The 19,904-nt window shown below is 38.5% G+C and overlaps 1 protein-coding gene across 1 annotated transcript in view; it reads right to left on the reverse strand.

The window, feature by feature from the left end:
• Window positions 1–19,904, reverse strand: part of LOC139729510 (inactive polypeptide N-acetylgalactosaminyltransferase-like protein 5) — a 31,587-nt gene that overhangs the window by 9,784 nt on the left and 1,899 nt on the right. Inside the window, exons 2-3 of the mRNA XM_071640435.1 lie at window positions 15,517–15,686; window positions 784–955 (exon numbers count right to left, since the gene is read on the reverse strand). Of these exons, the coding sequence (XP_071496536.1) occupies window positions 784–955; window positions 15,517–15,686 (342 nt within the window). The remainder of the gene's footprint in view (window positions 1–783; window positions 956–15,516; window positions 15,687–19,904) is intronic.

Below are 19,904 nucleotides of genomic sequence, written 5' to 3' on the forward strand. Positions count from 1 at the left end.
AATAACATTTTGGAAAACTACAGCGATTGTATCTCAAGAGTCCCATTCACATGGTAAAATTCACGCAGGTACCCTATGAACGTATGCGCCATTATCCAGTGCATATGGAACGCACAAGTTCGTCTTTGCTTGCCTCAACAATTAGTTGTATGCAAAAGAGAATTTTACTTTGTCAAGTGAGAGTGACGTTCATCCAGCTTTGTTTGTGAGTGGGTACTTTAGTTTTGATTTGTTTTGTTTGTTTGTTTTTGTTGTTGTTTTCGTTTGAGAATTGAGTTTTTATAACTTAATTATACGCGCGGTTTTTGCTATTTAAAGGTTGGTAAACTCGATGTTCGAAGAGAACGCACTTGTTGAGTATCTCCCTCCATTTTTGTTGCCATTGTTATTCCGTTGTGTTGATATTAAAGGGTTAGTGGGTTGGGGTGAAAGAACCCTAGGATAGACAGTTGAAACTAGTTTCGTGACTAAAACAAATACTACAGTACTGCAATATTCCATTCACCTATATGCCGGATGGCAGTTGCTTCCTTTTTTTTTTCACAGTGAGAATGGGTCATCTCAAGTGAATTTCCACTTTATGGCTAAACTGACTTTTACCTTTTCTGTGCCACGGACCTTAGACATTGTGTGCAATTAATGCTTTGGGGATTTCTATGTCACTTGGCACTCAAATGTAATCAAATAGAAAGGTTGATTATACAACAACAACAACAACAAAAAAACAAAACAACAACAACAACAACAACAACAAGAAGGAGGGATTGGGATCACTCCACTCACCAATGGGTGTTGACTTCACAGTGTGATTCTAGAAACACGAGCACCTCGCCTCTGGCTTCTTTAGCCCCTCTCAGGTTTGCCCTGGTCACCCCTTCTCGCTGCTTCGAATGGATCAGTCTTACTTTCGACCTGACGAGAGGTGGAATGTTGCGCAGTTTCTTCTGGAGCTCGTCTGCGCATTTGGAAATTAGAAGAATGAGGGTTGGGGGAAGGGTTGGGGGGTAAGATATAAGAAACGAAATTTAATAATACTTATGCTTGTCTGATTGGTAAGTTAGTTTAGACTTTGCTTTGCTAGTAATCTTTCATCAAAGGCCATCCATTTCCTCTGCTTAAAAAATGAATGATACAAGAAAAAAAATCGTGAGTATTGTTTATTATCTATATCACTGAATAGATGTCCTGCATGATTTCAGTTAACCAGCAGGGAAAAACGACCGACGATTACGATAAAGAAAAGGAAATTTTCGTCTCACTTCGCTTGTTAGCGTTTTCAACCATTGATAAGAATATTTCACAGGTAGCCCATTATCACATCTCAATGTCTTACCATTATAATGTATGAATAATTGTCATTTAAGCATTTTAAACCCGTTTTCAATGCTGTCTTGTACTTGCCCAAGTACCCTGTCATTTGGGAAATCGTATGTGCAATAAAACAAGTGAACACGCAAGAAACCCCCCCCCCCCACACACACACACTTTAGACGATAAAAGTGCTAAACTCAGTTTTGCACACGCTTTGTCTCCAAGATAATGCAATTTCCTATACAGAGTAAATGGATTGACACACCAACTTTTCGTACTTGAATGTTTAAACATTTCAATTCAATTCATTTATTTTCATTCTTCTTTTTTCCAACAAAACATAACACAAGATAAATCAGGTATTACATCATAAACAAAAACATTTGCCTTTGCAATGAATAAATGATATCGATAAACATAAGAGCGCATACTGGCAAAAAAAAATAATACAAAGTCATGCTTCAGTTGAAAAAAAAAAGAATAGAGAGGTCCACTAAAAAGCAAAGTTTGTATATTGTGAACCACTCATGAGACTTATAAATTACTTATTTACAAATACAGTTTGTGACAAATATGATATACGACAGGACATGATCACTCATTGTTCATTATGACATAGTAATATAGGACGCTGAGCATTGTTACAGATGTTTTACAAACGTTGAACAATATTTAACACTCTCATCAGGGAGGTGGTCTCTTCCCACCTCCCTGCTCTCAAAGTGGGGCTAGCGCCATGGTTCCACTACACGATAACATCGAACAGAAGGATTGACGGTATTGCTTTATTTCTCGCCGAAGTCTCTTGCCCAGAAAAGTGCCGATGCGGGAAAATTGTACACCCAAGATTTATACGCATACGAAGTTCAATAACCCACCGCAGTAGGTTCCTTCCCGTAAATTCTTTTCGTTATAGTTTAATATCAGTTCTATTCGGGTGCAGGGAGGTGGCACCCCAGCACCTTGTCTGGATGGAGGTGAAGTATACTTTGTTATGCCGGTGTCAAAGAAAAGAAAAAGAGGGGAAAACTTGATCTTGTTTTAAGAGTAAACTTGGCTGTGATTTAAAGACTCGTAAAAAGTGCCGGAGGCTGTATTTACGCACCTGCCACAATAGGTTTCGAGGGCTTTCATTTACTTGGAAGTACAGTAACATCTATGTGATATTGAACTGCACAAGATCCAATAAGCGTTGCCATCGACCATGTAAAACTAACACGAACACACACACACACACACACTCATACATACACACACAACAAAATAGAATAGAAATACCCAGTGAAAACAAGACTAAATGAATACATAAATAAATAAGTGAAAGCAAAATAAGACTGTGCAGCCGTATAGGCTACACTCTGAACATGGACAGAAGTATGGAAGTTCCCGACGTTAGTAGATCCACTCGGAATGAACATTGGCAGGCGAAAGTTCATTGATTGAGGAATCGTCTCAGTTTAGGATATGATTCGGAAATGAGAATAAACAAGACAAACAAACGAACAAACAATTGGAGATTCACGACCGATTGTGGAAGCATTATGGCATAGTGGCTTATAGGCTCAAGAATCATAAACGAAACAGGGGGCTTGATTTCAAATCCTGTCCGGCGCGAAAGTGACTTCAACGGTTCCATGACATTTGCTCCTGCGACAATTACTCCCATGATATATCTGCATGCTAAGCCAAACGTAAATTCAACCCATAAACATAACCCTAACCCTAATCCTAATTCTCACATCAAACTAAACCTAAAACCCTATCACAGCCCTAACCCTAACCGTAAGTCCTTAGAGAAAATAAGACCGGAGCAATTGTCGCAGGAGCAAATGTCGTGTCACCGACTTGGTCATCTGAATTGTTACCTATAGCAGGGAGGTGAGAGGGGGTCTCACCTCCCTGCCTATAGCAACGATCGAGGTAATGATGCTGACACTGAAGACGTTCGAAGAGTAAATGCCATCATATTGTAATGAGACTATTGAATGCTGCGGTCAAAATGAAATCTAGAAAGGATAACACACAGCTGCATGTGCCACCGTCATCAACCCCACTTTCTGGTTTATGCCTGCATTTTTTGCTAAAACCATTTTTTTCTTTTTCACGATCACCGCACGGATTTTTTTTTGTCAACGTAACTTTTTCTTTTGTTGATCATAAATTTGTCTGCACCAAGGGAAAGGGGGAAAAAGGTATTTCTCAGTAGCCATGAATTTTGTGGCCATCTAGTTGGAGTCCAATGGTCCCTTGACCTGCGATCAGACTGACCGAGTGACCCGTTGCCTTGGAAACCATGGCCTGGTCTGGACATAAAGAAAGAAAGAGAAGCTCCAGAGCACGTCGCGTGGCTGTGGTCTGCGGGAATTCTTCAAGCTCTTTTTATGACAAACATAGCGGCATTTATCCGCTCCCCATGCATGTCGTGTCCTCGTGTATGGGAACGCGGGTCCACTCGTCACCTGCTCGAGATATACGGTCTTCAAAAAAAAAACAGAGTAACAGCTGTTCGTTTGCTTCCCACCATGCATACCTCACTTGCACATGTTATCGCTATAGAGCCGACCAACCGAGTTTATTTTCCAGCTCATAATGCCAAACAGGACCTTCCTCTCACCATGGACCTATAGAAAAGGTGGAGGGGGGGGGGGGGGTACGGGAGAGCCGCACCCCGATCAATATCTGTGTAAAATAATCTATATCTAAAATATGAATTAAAAAAATGTCACCTTTTCATAATCCGTGTGGTTTCGCTTAAGGCGTTCTCGTGATGAACTGAACAAGTTAAGTAACTTTCTTTCTGGATTTCATTGATCAATATGCAGCGTTGTAGCATTATTCAGTCAAACACACATTGTCAGTATCGGATGCAAGCTGATATATACAAAGCTAGATCACGACAGTCGGATCTACATGGAAATAACTCCTAAGCTTGTTTTGTTGAACGAGATGATTGGTTAGCAATTAATATGTAGAAAGCAGAAATTTATTACAGCCTGCAATCATGTGATTTGTCATTACCCGGTTGCTTTACTAAAGAGGTTTATGCATGATTCATGACACGTAACTCGATCCAGGGAGGTGGGAACGATCTGATGGCTGCACGAGTAAAGACGGGGATTTGAAAGCGTGGAGACATCGCGGATTATCTTGCGGCTTCAAGGGATAAAACAGATTCTGTGGATGTTTCCTTTCATATCGACACTTGAATATTCGTCTCCCATATATTTCAGACACCCAAGCCTGATTTGAAAACTCACTGGGCTATCAAAAACTACCATAGTTATATTATACCTCAGTCACACTACAAAAGAAACTAAAAAATGGTTTCGGTTTAGATGGGGCTTCAGGTTTCCAACCTTTTTTGTGTGATAATGTGAAACCTCTTATGAAATAATATAAAGAGCATGCAATTAATGCCAAGAGGAATTCAAAGTTTATTTCATCTAAATTGGTTTTTAAATGGTTGAGATATCAAGAAAAAATCCCAATAAAAGGTGGGACCCACCTTTTGTTAGGACCATTTTGTTTTCACCTTTTGTTAGGACCATTTTGTTTCACCTCGTATTGGGGTATCTCGGCCATTTCAAAGCCGATTTTCATGAAATAAACGTTGAATTTCTCGAAGTATTGTATGTTCTTTAGTATCTCAAGTTTTTCCTAATTATCTCACAAAAAGTTAACAGTATACCATCCCTTTAAAGTCAGCCATTGGTGTTCCTCCTGCGTGTCGTGAATGAATCTTTCCGCAAAAGACGTATTATCTTGGATTCTTTGCATCTTCCGTACAGATCTGTGGATTTCCTAGCAATCAATCATACGCGGAGTGTATCAAAAATTAGTCAGTCTCATGCCACCCCAGACAGTGCGGGTATATACATGTTACCATGGAGATAGAGATGAGATCTTCCAAGCACCTGCCTCGTGGTATACTAAGGAGGTACAAGGCGAGCTCGCCAAAATAATACATCCTCGGTGGTACCATGAATTTATCATAGATTTATATATCGTTAAGATATGACTAAGCATAGGGCTTAATCATAAGATAATCTATGGTTGATGATTCAGCTTGCCTAAGGGAACAGACTGCGTTATGATTGATGAGACGAAACAATTCGTGGCGGATTACTCTCCAGTGACCAGGGAAACCTCCTCCGCTGAACTCAGCCGCAACCGACCCGTCATCACTGCTCAGACTACCACTGAAAAAAACCGCGTAGAAATTAATTGTTCCTCTCTTTCACATGCTTGTCTGAAGATGACCGGAATTAGTTCCTAATAACTTGTGACAACAACCATATTTCCAATAAAAATTAAAGTATTTATAATCTTACACACATGATGATAGAGTATACTCTGTTTACACAGATAACGATCATGATATACGACAATGACAGCGAACGATTCACTCCAACTGTATGAGGCTTTACAAATTTTGACCTGGGAAAAACCGGTCATCTGTTCAGAGCTTTGCATATACAGTATGTATCAATAGGCTTCTTGGTAGAGCATGAAACCGTCATTGCCGTTCTGCCTTGCATTTGACCAAAAAATAATAAAAAATTTAAAAAATCCTCATCACATGCAAGCTTGCTCTAAAGGGTAAAGGGCAACTAGAAATTTAGTGAATTTCACAAATCTTCATTTTCTCAGATAAGAGACGCATATACATGTACACCTATTTCCTTGATATGTTACTGACATGACTATGTCATGAAATTAGTCGATGTCGTATAAGAATATAATACTTTTTTGGGGCCTGAAATTCCTGTTGCGTTTTCTTTGCATCGTCTTATTTCTGAAAATTCGAATATCGAGAGCTATATATTGTATAGGCCTTGTGCTTTACCTATAAAGGTTGAGAGGACGACCCGTGAAATTAACTAAAACTTTAATGATACATAACTTCAGAATGTGTACGGGCACTCTGTATGGCATAGTGGATAAGACTCTTGATTATCAATTGGAGGACTCGAGTTCGATTCCCGCCCAGAGCTTACGTCCTTGGACAAGGAGTTTTAACCACCACGTCCTTCTCAAACCCAGGTGTACAAATGAGTACTTGCATGGCAACGCTATAGGATGATAATAATAATAATGATTATAATAATGATAATAATAATAATAATAATAATAATAATAATAATAATAATAATAACAACAACAATAATAACAATAATAATAATAATAATAATAATAATAATAATAATAATAATAACAATAACAATAATAGCAATAATAATAATAATAATAATGAAAAAAATAATAATAACAATAATAATAATAATAATAACAATAATAATAATGACAGACCTCCTGGTATAGAGCGGTGGCAACTCTGACATATACCCTGGATAATGAAGAAGGTATTATCATTATTATAGTGTTATTTACAGAATGGTTGCTCTGATATCTCAAGACACCCACTTAGTGTTTCATTCATAACTCTGCAATTCAGATATGTTTAGGGAAACGTACCCTTCAACGCGCCAGTAATTTAATGTTCTCTTTTGTCACGTATAGAACACTCAGAGTGGAATATACTTTTCCAAGTCAGCAAGATGAAAAATAAACATCACATGATTTTCTCTCTTTTATTTGGTGGGGGGGGGGGGGGGAGGGAGCCTTGCCTCCTTGGGCACAATGAGGCATGAAACTGCATCACATGCTATATATCTTAGATGTGTATCAACGCTGAGTTTTAATTGTGTTGGTTTAATGTACGCGCGTCATTTCATCTACAACACACACACACACACACACACACACACACACACTCAAACACATTGATAACGCACAAAAACAAAATAAAAGTCATGATGACTTTATTGATAGAAACAACGGCTATACGTAATCAACCTTTGCATAAGGCTTCCGCTTCCGTTTCCGCACACCGGGATCTCACTGGCACTGCGGTTCACAATTAGCTTATTACAATCAACAACAGCAACTAACAGACCAACAAAAGAAAACAACAAAAATAAGAGAAAATAAACCCGATGGGACATTCAAACTTAGTTTGTTAAGCCTTGAAAGGCGGCTAGGAAATGAACTTCACCTCCCTGAATCGGCCGAGCGTGTGGAGCACAACACGCAATCCGCTGACTAGGCAAATCATTGCAGTGAAACTCGATTCCCAGTCAGATGGGGTTTGTGCGAAGTGACGTCATAAAAGGTCACATCTATGCAGCTCGTCCAAGGATTTTGAAACAGAAGCGTTGTCATGATACCATTCGCGACTGTGTATCATTTTCAAGTTGTCCTGAGATGATTATGTAATACATGCGTTGTTTGAGACTGCTTCTGTTGAGAAAGATTTCGGCCATAGCTGCATAGTCCTATTTACGTGTTGCCTGCGTCTCTGATGATAACGTGGATGTGAACATGAAATTATGGCGGAACTGCATCAAACATGAATTGAGATGATCGCTTATGTGACATGATTTATCATACAAAATTTTCTTCGTTTATATAACCGTGCAGCTGGATTGGCTAGCAAGCATGACACTATTTTGGTCAAAACATATCTTGACAAAGCCTGCAAATTTGGTAAAACTTCAATTTGCCATGTAGGGTTTCGTCATACATTATAAAATCGATATAACAACTCAATCGGCAAAACTTGGTGTTTTTTCCAATAGGGCTATCGCATTGTTAAAAATGCTTAGGTGTGTGTTTCTGCGCTTGTCTTTTCGATATCTTGATTAATTTCTTCTGAATTTACAAAAAGGTGACATAAGTATTTAAAAAAAATGAGAACACATCGGCCTAATATCAGAACATGTCAAAGGCAGCCGTTGTAGATCAAAGGTTGAAGGGGAAAACACAGAAAAAAAATTGCCAAATATCAAAATATCCTTTGTTATTTCCAAATGGTTAGCCACGGTGTCCTCTGAAAAGAGCGAATGATTGAGGTATCAATGTTGCGTTATGACTAATGTGTTTTGTGATGACGTGTATGCTTATACCTATTATCGGCTGTCATTGAAAAAAAAAAATCAACAATGTATGGACTGATAATAGATAACAATAATCTTAATTCTTCTATGCGTCTTCAAGCCATCTTGGCCATATAATTACATTCTCCAAGGATGATAAAGTTTTGGTTGCGATAGGGCTTCAGGTTTCCAACACTTTGTGATGATGATTTTTTTTTTGAGGTATGAAATATGAAAGATCATATAATTCTTGAGGTTTTTCGAAGCTTATTTGATAAAAAATTGGTTTTGAAATGGCTGAGATATCCCAAACAAGGCGATCCTAACAAAAGTTGGGACCCAACTTCTATAAGGATTGCTTTGTTTTACTTAGTTTCTAGATACCTCAGAACCGATTTTCGTCAAAATAAACAAAGCTTGAATTCCTCTCAGAATTGTATGCTCTTTAACATTTCATACAGTGGTTTATGTTCACTATGCCATCCCTTAAAGTGTAGTACTACACCTGCACGTGCAGTTGAGAATAAAGACTAAACACATCAAATGACTCAAGATGCAGGATCATTGCTATTTCCTGATAATGTTGGAAACAAACTAAAAACCAAACGACCTTTATGCACAGCCCTTTAAAGCATCATGCACGTAGCATGGCAAGAATCTGACTCTTTAAAACTCTCTTTTTTCTCCTTTTTTCCCTTTTCTAGTTTATGTTCCTCTCTAAACATGACGTGATAAAATCAAAGCAAATGTAAGAACATTCTTCGATATCTGGCAAATGTTGATAACGAACAAATTAATCCCAGCTAAAGAGTCTCCAGTAATCATTTTTCATTCCTGTCGGAAACGATAAGTCCGCCACGTCCACAAAGCTATCCCCCTGTAAATCGCATCACTGATAGACATGTTTTAAGCCGGGTTAAATAGATTCTCCCCCCCCCCCCCCTTCTCCCCCCCCCCCCCCCCCCCCCACCCTCATTCTTTCTCCCGGTCTCACTCTTTCTCTGTCTTTCGGGTTGGGAAAAGAAGGAGGGATGAGGATCCCTCACAAATCCTATTAATAACCATAACCGTACCTATCAATTTTGTAAGACCACATGTGTCCAACGGTGGTACTATTTCCCTGGATGTACCCCTCTTGCTGTGAAGAAACACGCAATATTATGCTAATCACTTTAATTCAAACTCTGTACGCTTGACAAGGATGCTGGGATGATGACAAAGCTAACACCTTTCTGTCAGTGGAGTAGCAGGGGGGCTGGGGCGTGCGAAGGTTAAGTACCATACACCCATTCCCATGGAGGCGTCAGTCGTTGTCATGGTAACACCGAAGGGGATGGTTATCACACCAAGGAGGTTCGGTACGAAGCGAGCTCGCCCAGTAGGCCTACCTCCTTGTCCCCTTGATCACATCGAGCTCCACGTCAGTACGTGAGGTTCTTGACTTTCATGACTTCTTGACCTTTGCATCATCCGCTAGCCATGCAGATAAGTTCTGTGGGATGGGAAACTGGATAAATGCACTCAACATACAGAAAGCTTTTCCCACCTCCCTGGTTCACGCTTGCACACGTTAGTTATTCATGATGAAGTGTGGGGGATACAACACCTCGTGATTTTTATAGTAAATACTTTTTTGTTCATTCTGTCACACTGCTCTAAAAAAAAAAAAAAAAACCCAACTGAATGATAAATGTACATCATGGTAATATGAGATTGATAACCTATTTAACATCCAATAACCCTATAGTAGTTTCATGCACTATGTGGTAGTGTTTTTTTTTCTGCCCAACAAGCTGACAAATTGAAATTGAAAAAAAAAGTGAAAATATGATGAATCTTCTGAATATTTTTGTATATCTTTGTCCATACATGATGTCACCACACTTTTAAACGGGCATAGTCAGATTTTCCTGAAACTTCGCTGATGGGTTCTATTATTGCTGCATTCACTCTATATTCACGTCTATATTTGGGTTTAACTCTCCGTCAGATATTTTATCGGGGAGATCATAAGTCGCTCGAAGTCTCCTTGGGACTTATATGACTTCCCTCAAGGGCATTAAAGGAATGGTATAGTGTTGGTTGAGATGGGATTCCAAGATAACAATTATTATAGAAACCACTTATATTTGTATATGAAAATATGAAGGTGCACACAATTCTAAGAGGAATTAAAAGTTTATTTGATGAAAAATCGGTTTTGAAATGGCTGAGTTATCCAGAAACAAAGATGCAACAATAAAAAGTGGGTTTCATCTTTTATTAAGACCGTTTTATTTTACTTTGTTTTGGGGCATTTCAGCCATTTCAAAAACGATTTCCATCAAATAAACTTTCAATCCCTCTTAATTATAATGTCTTTTAATATCAAAGTGGTTTCTACTCGAAAAAAAAAACCTCAAAACTTAAATCCCATCTCAACCAAAACTATACCATCCTTTAACAAACCATTCGTATGGATCATATTCCTCACATATTACTTTGTATATTCTGTTAGAAAAAAAAAACTAAAAATAAAGTTTGAATTGAAAGTAATCGGTTACATAATATATTGATGTAAATAATTATCTAAACACCCTTTTTGAGTGCCGCGATGCCCATTATACACTCACACATTGCATCGTTTTTGCTGTAAAAAAATGTAGAAAAATGGTAACAATCAATTAGTCTTAAATTGGACTGGGAACACTTATTGCAAGCGTCGTCATAGTCGCGTGAGTGTTATAGTGCGTCTATTTAAAGATCACCAAGGGACTATGTATGACTTCTTGACATTCAGACTGTATTAATTTGTATGAATTTGCGGAAAAGTCTGACATTACCGATTGCATCTCAAGGAAACATTCAGGAACATTTCGGCTAAATTGCCCCCTTCAATGCTCTGCAAATAGTTGTTGATCACCTGACCAGCATTCATTGGACTCGTTGCTTTCTAGGATATTTTTCCGTTTACTTATAGTATGAAGCAAATTATCTCTTTTGTCTTTTCAATGAAATCTACCGGGAGAGGTAGAAGGCGTGGGGCTGAGCAATTTCGCGTCGTACATGTCAGCTATTGAAATAACAGGTAATATTCATCATTATAAGCGGATTATGATTTCCAAACAACACTAAGAAACTCGACGCCCCTCCGGAAATTTAGACGTCATACCGGGATCATCACCGGAAAATGTTAATTGCATAATTGTCATGGAATCAGGGTTGACTACTTTCTCTACCTTTCTGCCCATCAGTAATGTTACATTGGATCGTATACATCACTCTACAAAACATGGCTGCAGAAATGAGAAGAGGATTACAGGCACCAAAAACGGATATCCAACCTCTTCTGAAGATAAAGCTTGAAGGTTAGGGATGCACATACACAAACCACTACCTATATACGACGTAATGTCTGATCACTAATCAAAAAAAGATTAATGAATCTTATAATTAAGGTTACACTTCCGCTGTCCCTCAATTCAACTTTCAGCCATCAAAATACTCACGAAGTGTAACTCCACCTCCCTCGGCTACCCTCTCCCTTACTGACGAACAAGCGAGGACAAACACATCGCTCTCAAAATAAAACGTCCCAAACACACAACAGAAAAGTACAAGGACAACTATATACCAAGAAAAGAAAGAGGAGTGCGTGAGAAGAGGACTGAGAGAAATGTATTATTATAAAGTGAAATGATGAGGGAACGTAGAGACCTGATAGAGGCCAAGGGAAAGAGGCAAAAGGGTATCGAGTGATAACGACAAACAAGTCTGGATAGATCATCAGAAGGAGCCCGAGGGACAGAAAAGATGTCTTGATGAAACCAGTAGTTAAATAGATAGAGAGATAGATAGATAGATAGATAGATAGAGAGATAGATAGATAGATAGATAGATAGATAGATAGACAGATAGCATTGATAGACATAAACAGTGAAAGATAGGCCGATAGATATAGACAGATGGATAGGTAAAAACAGACAGATTTAAGTAGAAAGATTATACATAGACAGACAGACAGACAATTTGATAACAGGTAGGGCCTATAAACAGATATAGAAGGACAAACAGAACTATAAATAGACTGAAGAGTACATGCGATTATACTCATATATTACTAGGTACACAAATAGATCTAAAATCGATAGAGAAAGAGGGAAAGAGAAGAAATAAAACACGAAAATCAAAGACGAAGATAGAGATGAAAACAGAGAGGGAGATAGACAGTAGATAGCTGGATAGATAGATATAGGCCTATAGAAAGATAGTTGGACAGAAAAATAGCTGGATAGGTAGATAATATCATATAGATATATAGCTGGATATCAGATTGATAGATAGATAGATAGATAGATAGATAGATAGATAGATAGATAGATAGATAGATAGATAGATAGATAGATAGATAGATAGATAGATAGATAGAGAGCAAGAGAGGAGAAAACAGACCGCGACAAAACCAGCAGGGGGATTCTCCAGAGGGCGTGCCCCTCTGATTCTTAGGGCAAAAGGGTTAACGTCCAATCCGACGTAAATGTTTCTCCCAGCGGAAGCCCGGCTGGATGGTACGAATTCAATTTGGCGCTTAAATTTGCCGTAATTCCACCTTCTCTCCCTCTCTCCATCTCACTCTCTGCCACATCGGCTTGTCAATTGATTATCATAGCCCTCTTCTCTAGCCTGGAAGACACATGAATGTAATCATCCATGACCTCCAGACTCACGAATGTATATCTTCTTCTCCCGCTCTCTCCCTCTATATCATCTCTCTCTCTCGGATGTCTCTGTCTGGAGGTTCCTTTTGTTTCCATGAATGCATTCTAGACAAGCTCAGTAAAAACACATGACTCTCATGTTTGCCACATGCAAAACATGACCCCAATCTCCCTCCGTGTCCACTTACTACTCTTGTCTCATTTTTGCTTTTATGCATGATTCCTTTAATATCTTCCCAAGTCATCTCCGCTGTTCTGTATATGCGAATAGACGTAAATTTTGGTAAAATAGGATTTCTGTGAAAAAAAAAATGAATGAGACAAACAATGTCAATAAAACATTTAGGCCCTAGATACAAAGTACAGTAGACCATTGCATTTCCTTTCCATGACATGTTCCATGCTGATTTTCATTTACATAATCGCTCATTGTTTGCCCATATCATTATTGTCTGAATTCTTTGTATACATGTTCTTGATTAAATCAACTTCATATCTATTTCAATTATATTTCATGACTCAATCAAACTCACGTGGAGAGGAACTATCACCGTCATGAAAAGCATATTGTTCGGGATTTCTATGAAGACAATGTATTAAGCACAAATTATAAGTTGACTGAAAATTGAATCAACTTCAAGCGAATCAACTTCATTCATTACTTTAAGAAGCAGTGTAAGATATCAATAAGTAATGTTTATAAACACACACACACACACACACACACACACACACACACACACACACACACACACACACACACACACACACACACACACACACACACGAACACACATACACACACGCGCTCACACACGGAGCATGTTCCATTTGGTGGATCACATGCCCCACCATGCATTATGATACAACTTTTTCTCAACATCCTTTCAAAACGCAACATTCTAAGCATCATCATGCCAAAAACTGATGACATGCAAAAGATTGGTTATCTGCCAAAGTGAGTCAAACGTATACTGAGAGGATATAAAGATTTGTGTCCCTGGTTTAATAAAAAATAAGGCTACAGTCACTGTGGCTCCAGAAATCATCTAGGAGTCCTACAGAACTTCCATTGCCCTCAAGTGCAACGATGGGCAATACTGGACTCCTAAGACAAGTCACACAATATCAATATCAATGTACAGTAATAATGCATAGAACGGATACGGATGCAGAGCCAGGAAGTGTTTTGCCAAGGAATTTTTTGAACTCTTCACCTTGCAAATTCCTTCGGCAGCTGCGCGTGCATATGGAGCTCAAACTTTTGGGCTGAATACATTTGCAGACCAGTGAACTTAATCTTAAGGAATGTCATAATGAAATACTATAAGTATAAGAATATATAGGTCTAGACATGTGCAATATGAAGATAACACGAATGAAAGAAACACATCACTTGATGGATACTGAATTCAAACTCCCATCCGCGGACCAGTGAAGCAGTAGTTAGTCAAAGCGTGAAGTCCGCTCATTTCAACTTGATTGAATACTTTCAGTATCGGGAGTGAACCGATACACGTGAAACAGTGGAAAAGGTGATACAACCAGGGAGGTGGAAAATTCACCTCCCTGATACAATTATTATATAGACGATATATGCAAGAATGTTATTATCATGGAAACATACTAGTTTGCGAATCTTCATGATACGTTGGTATATGGATCGCACAAATGATATCATGTACATTGATTTCATATATATACACATACACACACACACACACACACATATATATATATATACATATATACTTTAAAATCAACCGTTGTCAAGCATTATGAGCATGTATACAGAGGTTATAGTTTGAGACAGTCACAAGAAAAAAAATCAAAATCACAAAACATCTACAAAAATCACCGCATATAAGCACAAATATCTTTTCATAAACAGGTCATATACTTTCCTTCTTTGAATACATTCACTTTGAAATGTAGCCGTTGTTTACGCCACAGAGGAATTTGAAGCAGGGGCAGTGGGACTCTCGTAAAATCTTTCTATCATTCTATGTTTGCTCAGGTCTGTTTTTGCTCTTTTCGTGTCCAGATTTAAACTCATTCTTCATTGTTGTTTGCATCTTCCGATTGTGTACTGTTTTACTGTTACTTTGGTTACTAGAAGTTCTTTTTTTTCAGACATCTATCTACATGCATATTTCATTTTGCGTGACATTAATGATTTCAGTCATAATGAAACAATAAAGGTATATAGATGAAACTATAATGTTAGATGAGGAACCCCTAGAATATCACAAGCAATTAGCCATAGAGGCTGTAGAGACATATCACTGCAAAGTGCTACGTTTTGGTCAGACAACGATAACAGGGGCGGATCCAGGAATTCTGGAACGGGGGGCGTGACTAATATTTCTGGTGCCACTTCCGGGTTTCATTTCATTTTTTTTCTTTCTCTTTTCTTTGTTTTTTACGAAAATTAAAGGGGGGGGGCGTGCGCCGGTTGCGCCCCCCCCCCCCCCCGGATCCGCCACTGGATAATTTTATAATTTATGGTATATAGATTTGTAGTCTCATCCTATTTAACGCTGCTTACAACGAAGTCCTCAACGATGTCTTACCGTCATCGCTGGCGTCGTTAACCAGTATCACCTCCTTGAGGACGTCCCGGGGAGTGCGATTGATCACGCTGTGCACGGTTCTCATGAGCGTCGACCAGGCCTCGTTGTGGAACGCGATGATCACGGTAGCGCTGGGCAAGTTGGAGAACTTGTACGTGATGTCCTGGCATCTATATAGTTTGGAGAAGGTGGATGTGGGGACAGACAGACAGACAGACAGACAGACAGACAGACAGACAGAGAGGGATGGAGAATCGAAGCGGGAAAGAAGGACAAGTTATTATCATTCCTTGATTTTAACACCTGGGCATCGCAATTCATCACAAACATCACTTACAGCATATAACTATCTCCAAGATCAGTCCTACCTAAATCGATCTTATCGCGATCTTTTTTTTTTCCAGGACTAGTCTTACTAACAGTTTTGTTGTTGTTGTTGTTGTTGTTGTTGTTGTTGTTGTTGTTGTTGTCTATGATTAACCAATCTCATCAATATACCTGGTATTGCATTCAGTCTTCTGTTGTTGTTGTTGTTTTGTTGGTTTTTTTTTTTTTTTTTTTTTGCTGTGTCTCCAATGTATATACATTCATCGAAGCTAACATTCACAATTCACTTATAAAGGAGACAATTTAAAATCATTCGATTTCTGGTCTGAAGGCCGTGATCACTTCATATACGTATCCACAACAGTTGTATCTGACGCTTACTTGGTGCATTGGCTAGGTATACAAGAAGTAAGAAAACGCCGAAAACTCTCCCAGAATTCAAAAACCTTGGCTTCTCATCCGGCTTAATTTACGATTTAACAACATCTCCGAATTACAGAAATGTGATAAAATCACCGAAAGGCTTGCGGGCTCCAGAAATAGAAAAATCCAACAACAGTGAGCATTGACAGGATGCAGGCGTGGGCGGAAAGCACCTTTTCCAATCATTATTATACACCATGCAAGTTTCAGACTTATTTAGAAAGGTCGTTTAATATATAAAACGGAAGGCGAAGAGCAGCCTGGATGACATTATTGCTTGCCGGTCTATTTCCGATAACATGATCATGATGTTAATCCAGTTGGCAGACAATACATTTGAGGTTGCATCCCCCCCCCCCACCCTCCTTCATCTCTTCGCTCACGTATACTTCGAAGGTAAAATTTCACATTTAAAACACGTTGAGGTTTCTCCGCAAAATGTTAAATCAAACAATAAGTGTGAGTTTTTACGCCGACACGATAAGTACGACTGTTCAGTAGTACTTCTTTCAGGCGTAATCGTAAAGCTGACACAGGACATTTGTATTTACATTTCATTTCATCATTTCCTGAATAACATGACTTACACTAAATACACTAACAAGTGTGGAGTATGGAAGTGAGAGGGTAATACACTCAATACAGCTTCAAATATATAATATAGGAGAAAATGATATTATGGAATTATAGAGAATACCAGTATATAGAAAAACAAGCGTAGACACACTGTATAAGATGTGGAAGTATACTTAAGCGTTGGGGGAGGGGGTATCAAAGTGACTGTCAAATGAATTTGAAATTTCGGGGAAAAACGCCGCGATAACTCAAAGATTGTTACAGAAAATAAAAGGGACTCTTCGCTATATAATTCGGATGAACAGATTTTGCAGCTGGGTGAAAGATCCGTCACGCATTAATTCTATTCCTATCTTCTGTTCTCTCATGAATCAAAATGAAGTGACAATATTTTTTCCAACACAATTATCTATTCTGTAATTAAAACTCGATTTGTCCATAATCTGCCCAGAGTGCATTTCGCTGCTCCCGTTCATATTATAGGTACATATATCAGGGCCTAATAGGTATACAAAAACTCCTGTAATGATGTAGGGAGCCATTTTTGGATGTCACCATGGCAGATAGTCTAGGGTAGGACCTTCATCCGGGCGTGCGAGTCCCATCAACCATGCCGACCTTGTTGAGTGGTTGGCACGAACTTCACCTCAATAAACCACTTCCAGGTTACCATGGCAACTATGTGATTGGGTGCCAGCGAACGATGGCAACTGTTGTGTCTCAGACTCACTCAACTTAACAATTAGCCGACTCATTGGACACTGAAACGACTGAGTGTCTAGAGTGGTTTTTGAGCGTGTCGCATCATTAAGGTGGAAAACAAAATAAAACAAACAAACAAAAACCTGAGTGGATGAAGATGACAGACGACGTTCGAGCTACTCACACATGAATAATCCAACGCTATTTGATTATAAGAGTTGTGAGCATGTTCCTATAGTGCTCAAAGTAAGGTATAGAGAGTATAAAATTCGGAAAGTAAGGAGTGTATAAGAACGTCAACTACGTGCTTCGTATCATAAATACCATACGTTCTTGCTTAACCTATTATATATTTCCTGTATATATGGTAAACGAGAGCATAATTATAGCAATGGCAGGATTCTCTGTAAGTCTCGGAAACGATAAGGATTTAGTAGGCGTATTTATATTATTGTTTCGCCACAATATACACTTCCGTTAGTCTGAAGGTCAGAGAGAGGTTCAATGTACCTAAATTCGTCGTTATCGTCTGAAATCAAGCGTTATTATTATAGCTATCATAGGCATCGTTGAAAGGGGAGTTGCTTCATGACAGGTCCACGTGGGTGTTATCAAGACTTCCATTGCCATCCTTTCTACTAAACTTTGATGGAAGCAGGACGAAATATGCGAACAGATACTCGCAAATTCAAGCTTCTACCAGGGAGGTGGGTCCCACCTATACCTGCTTATATAGGCCTACCCTAAGATACTCTCTTAAAAAAATTGAGTGAAAATATTCACTCTTGAAGGAGTGAATACAAAAAAGAGTGAAATTAGAGTGAAATTAGAGTGAATTTTGAGTGAAAATGTTCATTTTCACTCATTTTGGAGTGACCTCAGGGATCACTCGAATATTCTGGAGTGATCCTTGAGGTCACTCTAAAACGAGTGAAAATGATCATTATTTTCACTCCAATTTCACTCTAAATTCACTCTTTTTTGTATTCACTCCTTAAAGGGGCCCTGAAATCCAAATGCATGTTGATTTGTGTTGATTGATGATACCCTCAACATCACTTTTGTCGTGAAACGAATATCTAGAAACATTCCGTATATTTTTAACGATTTTTTTCTTTTATTTTTCTTCAGATTACTTGGGAACGCCCACAAAAAAATCCTTCCAAACTAATCAATATTAATATTCTTGAGATGACCTCATCTGTCAATCATTGGTAAAGTACTGAAATGTTTAACAAAAGACATTGGAATGCACCTTCCCCTCGACTCAGCATAACTTGCATGTTCCCTCGCCATGTCTTTTGTTAGTCACATTAATATGACAGAATCATGCAAGTTATGCTGAGTCGAGAGGAAGGTGCATTCCATTGTCTTTTGTTAAACATTTCAGTACTTCAGCAATGATTGACAGATGATGTCATCTCAAGAATATCAATATTGATTAGGATGGAAGGATTTTTTGTGGGCGTTCCCAAGTAATCTAAAGAAAAATAAAAGAAAAAAACGTTAAAAATATATGGAATGTTTCTAGATATTTGTTTTACCGCATAAGTGATGTTGAGGGTATCATAAATCAACACAAATCAACATGCATTTTGGATTTCAGGACCCCTTTAAAGAGTGAATATTTTCACTCCTTCAAGAGTGAATATTTTCACTCGATTTTTTTTTTAGAGAGTACAGCACTTGAAGGTGGGGGAGGGATACCTGCGGGTACCTGAACACCGGAAGTCTGCGAATCAGCTACTGGAGTATACTGTACAGGCCTATGAGAAAATTGGATACCGTTTGAATACCTCTATACAGTTCATCTGATGTGGTGTTCTATATACGCGTGTGACTGCATATTATAGACACACTGAAATATACTTCTTGGCCACGTACCAATGCCGTCTCAAGCCATATAATTTTTTGTGTCTGTAAAAATTAGATGCCTTCTTCATAAGTTGAGTTTGGAGTTATTTTACGAAGAAACTAAAAACAAAAAACACACCCCAAAACACCGTAAAATATCATAGCAATAATGCGTCAAATGACATGTTGATTACTCGCCTATGGGCAAAGCCAGTGAATTTGAACCGGGAAACTCAACATTTGAAGTCATTGATTGTGAGTTCGTATTTCTGATAAATTAATGAGGCACATCTGCTCCTTTCTCTCTCGGGTGATGTGAAAATCAAAGCAAAACTCAAAGCAATGGCAGATTTTTTTTCTTTAATTCAAACTTACAACATTATACATTCCATTTCATATCCCAGGTCTTTCTTACTCCCTATCAGAAGAATTGTACTGTAACGCAATGATACCCCCAGCACGTCACATTCTAATTCCTTTGTATCTGTCTGTTCTGCTTAAACTTT

Source organism: Diadema antillarum, unplaced genomic scaffold (genome assembly GCF_040938485.1).
Source record: "Diadema antillarum isolate AM-2024a unplaced genomic scaffold, OU_Dant_1.0 seq00000244_RagTag, whole genome shotgun sequence".
Lineage (NCBI taxonomy): Eukaryota > Metazoa > Echinodermata > Echinoidea > Diadematoida > Diadematidae > Diadema > Diadema antillarum.